The 11,973-nt window shown below is 40.9% G+C and overlaps 2 protein-coding genes across 2 annotated transcripts in view; one reads left to right on the forward strand and one right to left on the reverse strand.

The window, feature by feature from the left end:
- Window positions 1-10,997, reverse strand: part of TPD52L1 (TPD52 like 1) — a 48,552-nt gene extending 37,555 nt beyond the window's left edge. Inside the window, 2 exon segments of the mRNA XM_007447981.1 lie at window positions 427-542; window positions 10,946-10,997. Coding sequence (XP_007448043.1) covers window positions 427-542; window positions 10,946-10,997 — 168 coding nt within the window.
- Window positions 10,998-11,524: 527 nt separating this feature from the next.
- Window positions 11,525-11,763, forward strand: LOC103083264 (glycoprotein Xg-like). Its single transcript, XM_082931489.1, is given in 2 exon segments — window positions 11,525-11,729; window positions 11,732-11,763. Coding segments are annotated over 2 exon segments (237 nt in total).
- The last annotated feature ends 210 nt before the right edge of the window (window positions 11,764-11,973 follow it).

The raw sequence follows: 11,973 nt of genomic DNA on the forward strand, positions 1-11,973 counted from the left end.
TTTCATTATAAACATAAATCCTTTCACAGTATTTGTTGAGCTAAGCTGCTGACCTAAAACAACAACTGCTCTTCAAAGGCAGCTTGCGCCTGTACCAAGGTCTTGAAGGAATTCCGTAAGGTTCGTAAGTGATTTATTGTCCCCATAGCATTGTGATACTAAGAAGAGGAAGAGGTGCATATTTACAACTAATTATTGTTGCTTAAGCAGCATAACTGTTTGTTTTCCTATGGCCACCAATGGATAATGGACAATTAGCATTACAAACATACCTCAGAAAAATGAATCATCTTACAATATATCACTTATTAAATCTTATTAAATGAAAGACAACATAATTGTAATATGCAACTTATATCAACTAACAATAATCCTCAGGATTTGGAGATATAGACATAGCGACAATAAGAAGATTACTAAACATACCTGAAGTAGTTCTGCCTTTAATTCTTCCTTTTCCTCCTCAGAGAGCATGCTAGGGAAGTCAGCACTGGCTACTGTGTCTTCATCTCTTCCTTGCAGTGGTTCAGTCTCCAACAAACCTTAAGGCAAAATTGGCAAAACATAACGCAAGTTAAAAAATGAATTTAGGGCTTCCCTGGTGGCGCGGTGGTTGAGAGTCCGCCTGCCGATGACTCCGTCTGACTCTGTCGGAGGGAGGTGGGAAGTGCCTGGACAACGCAAATGCACATGTCCTCTGTAAACAGGCGCACATATATAGGGAAGCCTTATTTATGACATGAATTATGACAGAGCTGGCATTTATACATCTCTGGAAAAAGGGAGGTCTTTTAATAAATTGTCCTGGAACAAATAGTTTTCCATATAGTAAAAATAAAATTGGACACCTTCACACCATTAAGAGATTAAATTATAAATATTTTAGAAGACAATATGGGACTTTATATTTATGAACCTCTGGGTAGGAAGGGATTTCTTGAGACACAGAAAAGGGCAAATCATGAAAGAAAGGATGGATAAGATTAAGAATGAGTTATCACTTCACACCTGTCAGAATGGCTATTGTCAGAAAGACCACAAATAACAAATGCTGGTGAGGAGAAGAGAGAACACTTGTGCACTCTTGGTGGGAATGCAAATTGGTGCAGCCGTATGGAAATAGTAAGGAGGTTCCTCAAAAAACCCCAAATACGCTACCAAACATAAGGTAGTGTATATGATCCATCAATTTCACTTCTGGGTGTTTACCCAAAGAAAACAAAAACACTGACTGGAAAGATATATACACCCCAATGTTCACAGAAGCATAATTTACAATAACAAAGATCTGGAAGCAACCTAAGTGTCCATCAACAGATGAATGGATAAAGAAGACATGGCATATACATAAACACACACGCGCGTGCGCGCAACGGAACATTAGTCATATAAAAGAATGAAATTCTGCTATTTGCAAAAACGTGGAGGGACCTAGAGGGTCTTATGTTTAGTGAAATAAGTCAGACAGAGAAAGACAAATACTGTTTATTACAACTTATATGTGGAACATAAAAAAATAAAACAAATACAACAGAAACAGATCACAGATATAAACTAGTCATTACCAGTGGGAAGAAGGATGGAGGAGGGAAAAGGTAGGAGTAGAGGATTAAAAGAGACAAACTACTATATAGAATAAATGAGATACAAGGATATATTGTACAGCACAGGGAATATAGGCAATATTTTTAGAACAACTTTAAATGCAGTATAATCTATCAAAATACTGAATCACTATATTGTACATCTGAAACAAATATAATATTGAAGTCAACTCTTAATCAAAAAATAAGAATGGGGCTTCCCTGGTGGCGCAGTGGTTGAGAGTCCGCCTGCCGATGCAGGGGACACGGGTTCGTGCCCCGGTCCGGGAAGATCCCACATGCCGCGGAGCGGCTGGGCCCGTGAGCCATGGCCGCTGGGCCTGCGCGTCCGGAGCCTGTGCTCCGCAACGGGAGAGGCCACGACAGTGAGAGGCCCGCGTACCGCAAAAAAAAAAAAAAAAAAAAAAAAAGAATGTTTCTTCATCAAAAACACTAACTGTATGGAAAATAAAAAGACAAGCCACTAATGGAAGAAGATATCTCCCAGATGTAGCACGAGCAAGATTAGTTCCCAGAATAAACAGAATTCCTACCAACCCACATAAACAATGGAAATAACCCAATAGAAACATGGGCAAAAAAACCCAAACAGATTCATTACAGGGAGAAATCACAAGTGGTTAATAAATCCAGAATAACACGCTCAACCTGATATTCTGGGAAATACAAATTAAAACATTTCATACCCACTGGATTAGCAAAAAGTTAAAAGTTTGATGATACTAATAAAAGTTGATGACTATGTAGAGGGTGGAAACTCTGATACACTGCTTGCAAAAATATAAATAGATACAAATAACTTGAAAAAAATTTATCATTGTCTAGTAAAGTTGAACATTCACACACCCTACAATCCAGCATTCCACACCTATGGATATACCCAAGACACTTATACATCAGTACCTGAGGTCATTAATAAGAACTTTCATGGTAGCAAAAAACTGTAAATCAGCAAATGTCTATCAACAGGAGAACATACAAGCACACTGTGGTCATTTACACCAAGACAACTCGACCCTAGTGAAATGAGTCAACTACAGCCATGCACGCCACATGAATGAAACTCAGAAACAAGATGCTGAGTGAAAAACACAAGTTGCAGAAGAATAATAAAGTATAACTGCACTTATATGAAGTCCCCAAACACACAAACAAAATAAAATACTGTTTAGGAATAAAAGTAAAAAGACAAGCAAGGCTATGGTAAAAAATTCAGGACCATGGTTTTCACTGAGGAGTGGGGGAGACCAGTTTCAACGCTAAGTATTTCTTTTTCAGGAGTCATACCTGTTCGTTGTAAAAGATAATAAAATAAAATGACCCATTAGTCATTAAAATTACTATTAATCACACTACGCAGAAATAATGATCATTTTGTCCATCCTTTCTGGTATTGCTTCTATGCATTTGTTTACATTTTCTTGTATATATTTATATACATTTACTGTTGTGAATTTACTTTTTCAATAGGATAACATGATATCCTTCATGTCTAAAAACACATATCTACCTTTATTTATTTTTATGGCTGTACAGTATTTTGTCTCATGTATGACTGACAATTTATCCTGTTTATTGGGGAGCTGCAGTGAACATCTCCTTGCCAGGTCATTAGGCAAAATCTTGATGATTTCCTACACACTGGGTTACAGAGGCAGAGGCCATGGACATTTTTAAACCTTCTGCCTAGTTATCCTCCAGAAAGGTGGTGCCAGTTTTATGCAAACATCAGCTACCTAGGAGACTATCTCTAGATTCTCGGTACAAGAATGTTAAGTAGGTCATTTAAAAGGTTTTAAACACTGTCATTTATTTTTGCTGGTAAATATTTATGTTTACATGTGGCCAATATATTTTTAGTCAGTGTTCTAGGATAACTGTCTAAATCAGGAATCAGCAGTAATTCCAAGCACAGTTTTAAGAGACGGGCGCAGAAGGTAAGCTGCCCGCCTGCACTGGGGACTGGGGAAGAGCCATAGGAGGAACCTGTTAGACACTCTGGTATTCTCCCCAACTCAGCCTGGCCCAGGAACTTAGCAGATACTGCTCAAACTTAGCCAGAACCTAAATTCTCCATCTTCTCCTTTCTTGACAGTATGAGAGGACATGTACCAGGGAACAGACAACAGTTCCAGGCACTTAGACTTTTCAAGACATCAAACATCTTTAGTATCTTCCTATATTCTAGGAAGATTTGAAATCCATTTTAATTGCTAATACGTGAATTGGGAAACTTCTAGCAAATTTAGGGAAGGACAGACCTCCCCTTATCCAGCAGGCAGCTTCTACTTTTCAGGGCAAAGGTATATAAATCTTATAAAGTGAGATATTTCCTGCACTGGCCTTCAGCTGATATGTCACACATGCCACTCCTCAGAGACATCATGAATCTCAAAGTTTCTCTCCCAGAAAGCAGCCATTCAGGAAATCTGCCTGGAGCCCAGAAGCTGCTAGTTAGGTCTGGTCTAATTAGACCAGCTACCTTCTTTACTCTTATCTTTGAAACAAATGCCAGTCCCCCATCATTTTTTTGACTCACTGGGTTAGGGAAGCAGCAATCACTCATGAGGTCAAAGGATAATTCCAGAATCAAGGAGTAGGGAAAAAAGGAGTTCGATTTTAAAAAGTGTTTCAACAGTGAAAGAGTCAAAATCAGAAAGAAAAAAAAAAAAGCAAATAGGAAGAGATACCAAGTGACAGATGATAATGTGAGAAGGGCAGTAAAATGAGTATAAAATAACCTAGTTACTATGGAAGAAGATATTAGAGAAGATTAAAAACATATTTTTAATAAAAGCAATAATTAGTGGGCAAAACTGTTCAAGAAGCACAATTTTTAGCAGGTACCAATACATTATGAATTTTGTTCTCTTTTCCAAATGTGCAGACTACGCCGCCTTTATCTGGCATAGAAGAAAGAGCACTACAACAGGAGTTGGGACACTTGGAATTCTGCCTACCTGTGGGCTTGCCACTAACCAGCAGAGGACACTTGACCTCAATTATCTCATCTGTAAAATGGGTACCTTACAGGATTGCTGTTAAGATTAAATGATGTTAAATCAGATAAGATATGTGAAAATGTTTAAATTTCCATACCGACCTCAGCAACATATTGGTGAAATTTGGGGGTGACAGTTTTTAAAAGTGTTAATGTGCTATGTTCTCTTTTGTGTTTTAGCCTCCCGAAGATATAGTATTTTCCTAGCTGGTCTAAGGCATCCATCTGTCTGAGGTAGAGAAAGGAGCAAAAGAAACACAAAGATTAATATTTAGATTTTTGGCATTTGAAATTAGATTTGCCAGGAAGACAACAGTTTTGCAAAATGGGCAATATTCTTAGGAGGGGATGTTCTCCACATCTTTATTTCCCTCTTTGTATATCAGAAGCCAAGGCCAGGACATCCAGGCCAGGAAGTTCCCCTTAGGTACACAGTGCATGAGGATTTACCAAGGATGTATGTACCTCTTGCTCTGTGCCCCGGAGCAGGCGGGAAGAGGGAAGGGAGAAAGAAGGAGAGGAGCTGTGAGGTGTGTATGTCCAATCTTTCCCTTTGGGTTTTGGCCCAGAAAGATTTCTAGAGGAACCTGCTGGAGGTTCTGTTTGCTTCTCCAGACCCACTCTCTATCCTCTTCCACTCTGCTCTGTGCCTGGGAGACTGGCCTAAGGATTACATCAACATGGTCCCCTCACCCTTCTGCTTCCTCTCTGCATTGGCCATCAGAGCCCCAGCGGGACCCTGCGGGACAGAAAGGGGCAGGGACTGCCTCTCTCCCTGCCAGGCTGCACTGTGCAGTTTTATTTTTCCACCACCAAAGACCACAGCTTCTGTTCAGCAGTTTTCTTCTACAGCTCAGCTCTTGTCAAGTTCCTAGAACCCTGCCCTGTCCTCCAGCCTAGGGAATGTACTGACCTCCTGGCTGCTATTGCTCTGAGGAGCTTCAACATCCCCTGTTGGTTTCCCTTAATTCTTCCTATCTTTCTAATAGTCCCTTCATTAAACTCTTGAATCAGGCACCCCTTTGAGCATGTCATCTATTTACTTCTTTCCTGGTCCCTGACTGATATAGGAAGGCTGCCCCACTCTGATTTGGAGGGCAGTGGTCGCTCCAGAGAAAAATATCTTTCGGGCTGTCCTGCACCAACCTGGAGCACAACCATATCCCTATCAACAGGTGCTGGATGGTTGGGCATCTTGGCCCTTGGTGTTTAGTTCCCCAATTCACTCTTCTGCAGCCAGTTAACCACGCGTGGGATCCAGAACTCCCCTTAGCACTTAGAGAGAAACTTGCTGCCTTGGCAAAGGGTTGGTGCCCCTGCAGCAAGAGCGGAGGTTACACTCTCACATCCTAAAAGCAAGGCTGGAACCCTAATGTAGGACAGGCCAGTGGGATAACCTATCTCCAGCCTTTGAGAGAGGGGGTGACACATAAACCCCAGCTGCCACCTATGGCAGTCTGTAGCTTTAATATACGCAGGGTTTCCCACTGTTGAGCACTGGGAAGAGTCCACGGTGGGCTTTCATCTCCCAAACCCTCTCATATAGGAGTTGCTCAACTAATATTTGTTGAGTTAATCCCCTAGAATAGAAAATCAAGCTATCAACACTTCTTCTTTTTTTTTGGCGGTACGCGGGCCTCTCACTGCTGTGGCCTCTCCCGTTGCGGAGCACAGGCTCCGGACGCGCAAGCTCAGCGGCCATGGCTTACGGGCCCAGCCACTCCGCGGCATGTGGGATCTTCCCGGACCGGGGCACGAACCCGTGTCCCCTGCATCGGCAGGCGGACTCTCAACCACTGCGCCACCAGGGAAGCCCCAACTCTTCTTTTTTTAAAAACACTTAAGTATTGTTGATTTACAATGTTGTGTAAAGTGATTCAATTATATATATATATGTCTATATATTCTTTTTCATATTCTTTTCCATTATGGTTTATCATAGGGTATTGAATATAGTTCCCTGTGCAATACAGTAGGATCTTGTGGTTTATCTATTTTATATATAGTAGTTTGTATCTGCTAATCTCAAACTCCTAATTTATCCCTCCCCCAATCCTTTTCCCCTTTGGTAACCATAGGCTTGTTTTCTATGTCTTACCAAGTCTTCTTGATGCCCTTTGCATATCTTTTCATCATCTATCATATCTGTCTATCCTTCTGAATTTTCATTGCTATGACACAGTACTGCTTGCTGTGCATACTGCTTGCTGTGATTTAGGGCTTTTGTCACTACACACTCAAAATTATTTAAATCTTAGCTAAATTTTACCTCCTTGCTTGTAGTTCTCTTTCTCCACCACCCAATCTACACAACACTCAAATTAATATTTTGAACACATAACCTTCATCATGTTAAAACCCAGTTGCAAAAACATTACATGGATGGAATGGAATTGCTTCTAGCCTAAATTTGAAAATTCTTACACTAGCATTCAAAACCTTCCACGGCTGGCTACAAGTGGTGATTCCAACTAGCCTGCCTATGATTCTCCCACCAAGGCCTCAAAACCCACCAGGCTGTCATCTGCAGTGTTCCTCACTCATGTTCTATTCATTCTTATGTTTTTGTGCCACTCCATCTCTCTCGAAAGCCTCTCTCCCCTTCCTCTTCAGTTTCTCTTCTAAGAATCCTACCAAGTTGCCAACAACACGAGAATAACAAGTTAACATGTCGTGTGCCTTAAACTGATCTAAAATGGCTCTCTTGCTTTCTCTATGTATTACGATGCACATTACTCTATATATTATGATATACATTATTCTATATATTACTACTAAACATTATATAGAGTAAAAGCTACATTACGACTTGCATTTTATAAATTGCATTAATACACATAATACTATATATTACTATAATTATAGTTAAACAAGTTTATGAAGAAAATATTTCAGGCACTGTCCTATAAAATTTTATTATCCTTCTTAAAATATGAAGAACACACGAGTCACCACTACTAATAGCATTATTTTCTAAAGCTTTCTTGTCATTTAATAATGTAGCTAAAAAAGATCATCTCTGTAATGCTCAGCCTGAGAGTGTACTAATCAGTTGAATAAGGACTTTATGCTCTTTACTAAGTATTTTATCTAAAGATGCTTCTGAGGTTGTAGATGACTAAATTAAATTCTTATACTCCATCTTTCCCCTTTTTTTTTAATATGCTATTTAGGTAATAATCCACATAGTCAGATGCTGGTTAAAATAGACTCTACTCTCTAAAGAAAAATTTGTGACTGACCAGAACCTAACGTTGGCTAAAGATGGAAGTCACATGCTATTAAAGATAGAGATAAACAAATATATGGAAATATTTCCTTCCATTTCTCATTTACCCATATGTACAAGGTAACTGTCTTCTGAATGTAAGAGGAAACATACCTTTGATATAAAATTTTTAGGTGCATTGTGTATTGATGAGGTTACCAAAATGCAATAGGATACTAAAGTTAGCAGAAAGTACATGGCACACAAGAATTAAATAAGTACTGCACAGCCCTGAAGGGCAGGCCATCTTCAAGGAGCTCAAATCAATCAGGGATGCACATAAACCTCAATTATCATTTCTGTGACTAAGGTCTGATCAGGACTCTTACCTACCGTCAGGGATAAGAATCCCAGACAGTCTGAACTGGCCCCATTTACCCAAGGCTTCCCTGGGCTCATGCCCAACCCACGCCTTTAGGGTGCTCCTGAAGGTACTGAGAGCTGTGGAAATTTGAGGGATGGAGAGGCCCTGCTCCCCTATGGCTACAGTGGCGCTGCCCAGGCCCATAGGAGTGGCTTGCTTTGTGGCATCATTTTACTGGGCTAACTACAGAAAATGTCCTTGCATTAAGACATGGCTTCAATTATTGTGAAAGACCAGCTGGCCATTCAGGCTGGGATCCCCAGGTTGGCTGCATCTTTGAGACACCATGTCATATTCTGTGGTCTGTTAAGTCCAGATACTTTATTTCACTACTTCACATTGTGGTAATCAGCCTCTTAGATGATAGTTTCCACTAACAAATCTTCTGGGAGATTGATTTGCCAAGAAGACCAAATTTCTTTCGGGAAATTCTGTGTTCTTTACTTTCTCAGAACAAAATCTACTAGAGAAACCAAATGAACAGCAAAAGATTATTTGGGAAGCACTGGGAAGAATAAAGAGAGTTTGATGACTTCAAGATATGTATCACTTATGCTATATTTTAACCGCACAATTCATTGTCTTTCTCCTCCTTCAGATTATGAGGTGCTTTATACACTCTTAATACAAGGTTCTCCATAAATATCAATATTTGTGGACTAATTTAATTAGCTCTCATGACCTTACATATGTACTATTCAAATGCTTATAAATTAAATCTGATATTCAGTCAGGGGAGCATCTGTCTTTTTGCAGTATTGAAGACAAAATGATCAGGACTTACAACCATCAAACTCTTAGAGGAAAACACAGGCAGAACACTCTATGACATAAATCACAGCAAGATCCTTTTTGACCCACCTCCTAGAGAAATGGAAATAAAAACAAAAATAAACAAATGGGACCTAATGAAACTTCAAAGCTTTTGCATAGCAAAGGAAACCATAAACAAGACCAAAAGACAACCCTCAGAATAGGAGAAAATATTTGCAAATGAAGCAACTGACAAAGGATTAATCTCCAAAATTTATAAGCAGCTCATGCAGCTCAATAACAAAAAAACAAACAATCCAGTCCAAAAATGGGCAGAAGACCTAAATCAACATTTCTCCAAAGAAGATATACAGAGTGCCAACAAACACATGAAAGAATGCTCAACTTCATTAATCATTAGAGAAATGCAAATCAAAACTACAATGAGATATCATCTCACACCAGTCGGAATGGCCATCAACAAAAAATCTAGAAACAATGAATACTGGAGAGGGTGTGGAGAAAAGGGAACCCTCTTGCACTACTGGTGGGAATGTAAATTGATTGATATAGCCACTGTGGAGAACAGTATGGAGGTTCCTTAAAAAACTACAAATAGAACTACCATATGACCCAGCAATCCCACTACTGGGCATATACCCTGAGAAAACCATAATTCAAAAAGAGTCATGTACCAAAATGTTCAATGCAGCTCAACTTACAATAGCCAGGAGATGGAAACAACCTAAATGTCCATAATTGGATGAATGGATAAAGAAGATGTGGCACATATATACAATGGAATATTACTCAGCCATAAAAAGAAACGAAATTGAGCTATTTGTCATGAGGTGGATAGACCTAGAGTCTGTCATACAGAATGAAGTAAGTCAGAAAGAGAAAGACAAATACCGTATGCTAACACACACATATATATATATGGAATTTAAGAAAAAAAAATATCATGAAGAACCTAGGGGTAAGACAGGAATAAAGACACAGACCTACTAGAGAACGGACTTGAGGATATGGGGAGGGGGAAGGGTGAGGTGTGACAAAGCAAGAGAGAGGCATGGACATATATACACTACCAAACATAAGGTAGACAGCTAGTGGGAAGCAGCCGCATAGCACAGGGAGATCAGCTTGGTGCTTTGTGACAGCCTGGAGGGGTGGGATAGGGAGGGTGGGAGGGAGGGAGACGCAAGAGGGAAGAGATATGGGAACATATCTATATGTATAACTGATTCACTTTGTTATAAATCAGAAACTAACACACCATTGTAAAGCAATTATACTCCAATAAAGATGTAAAAAAAAGAATTACAACCAACGCAGTGGCCATTGACAGAAGTAGTGAATAACGCAGCAGAGAAGTAACAATCAGCACACATCAATGTACCAGCTGTCCTGGCACCATCACTACATTTTTGTTACTGCATCTAGTCCCTTCAAGAACTACATTAAGCCAGAGGCTAGCTTTCATTCTATCAATGTTCTGCCTGAGTTTATACCTTTATATTCCCCAGTAAAACAATTCTAAGTTTCTACTTCCTTGAAAAAGATACAAGTAAAGGGAGAAAGTTTAAGAGGAACTAGGATCCTCAAGACATGATGGGTGTCCCTAGAACATTAACCCCATTTGGTAACAGAAAACACCTACAGCAGGATCTTATCCAACATCCTGACAAGCTGAAACTTGACATATACCTGGGACTATCTGTGGTAGAAAGGTATCCCTTCATGTCACCCAGGACATAGTTGTGTTACACTGTCCAACCTCTGTGTTAACTTAGGTTGTTTAGAAAATATCAATAAAAGAAAACTTTAGTTAACTGTGAATACTGTAGAAAAGAATTTCTTTAAATGTTTAAAAGTGGGTCAAGGGAACAAGTATAGAAAACACTGGGTTTTCTTTAATGAAAGCCAGAAACAGAGAAGCTTAAGTTCCTTACGGTTGATGTGGTAGATGTGTTCCTCGGGGGGCTGCTTCTGAAATTCACTCATGTGAGGCCAACGTGAATCACAACCAAAGAGTGAGCCACTCAGACCTGAGGTCACATGGCCTTATCCACACCAATGGCTTCTGTTGGTTACAAGTATTTCAAGTGACCACACTCAAAGCCATGGGAAAAAACCACGAAGTCAATTTTCAATTAAAAGATGTGACACGAGGCAGGCCTGGATGGGGAGGCTGCAGGACGGGGGGAGGGGACAGAGCCTGGAGCCGTGCCCCATGCTCACGGCTGGGACATCAAGGCTGTCCTGGGACAGGGGGCTAGCCCCGGGGCCCGGTCCGCCGTGCAGGCTGTGCAGTGGGGCCGCAGTAGGCTGCCCAGGTGGGTGCGAGGGACAGGAGAGCATCTCTGGCAGGTTTGTAGCAGCCCACCCGGACGGACCCCTTTTGAGGACGGCAGCTTAGCTTCCACTGAGGACTGTGAAAGCATTTCATTGAGCGCTTGCTACGTGCCGAGCCTGGTTCTTGGCACCAAACGGACTGTGCCAGCCACGCAGCAAGGGGAGCGGGGGAGCAAATGGACGGTTTCCTGAGCGACAGGGACCTCGATGATGGCCGCTACCGGCCCAGGCCCAGGCCATCCGCAGGTGGAGATGGCTGTCCCTCGTACGGCAACCCACAAGGCAACAGGATAGCAAAAATCGTGTCTCCTATCGTGTGCGAGGTGGTGGTGACCCTGGTGGGGGCAACAGCCAGCTATTTCCAGTACAACAGGAGGAGGAATCTTTCAGGACAAATGAACCAGAAAACATCTGAGGCCTTCAAGATCCACCCATTGCTTTGAGAAAAGCTCCACCCAGACAAGATCTGCCTTCATCGATCCAGTGCAAAGTTCCTTTCCTTCTTGGCTTAAGCAGCTGCCCTGAAGGGTTTTCTCTTCTGTCTGTAATAGACGTGCTACCTAACCAAGAATTCCTAATTCCTCAGACACATCAATCATGATAAGGTAGACAGCTGGATCTTGGG

Source organism: Lipotes vexillifer, unplaced genomic scaffold (genome assembly GCF_000442215.2).
Source record: "Lipotes vexillifer unplaced genomic scaffold, Lipotes_vexillifer_v1.1 scaffold756, whole genome shotgun sequence".
In the NCBI taxonomy this organism is placed as follows: Eukaryota; Metazoa; Chordata; class Mammalia; order Artiodactyla; family Lipotidae; genus Lipotes; species Lipotes vexillifer.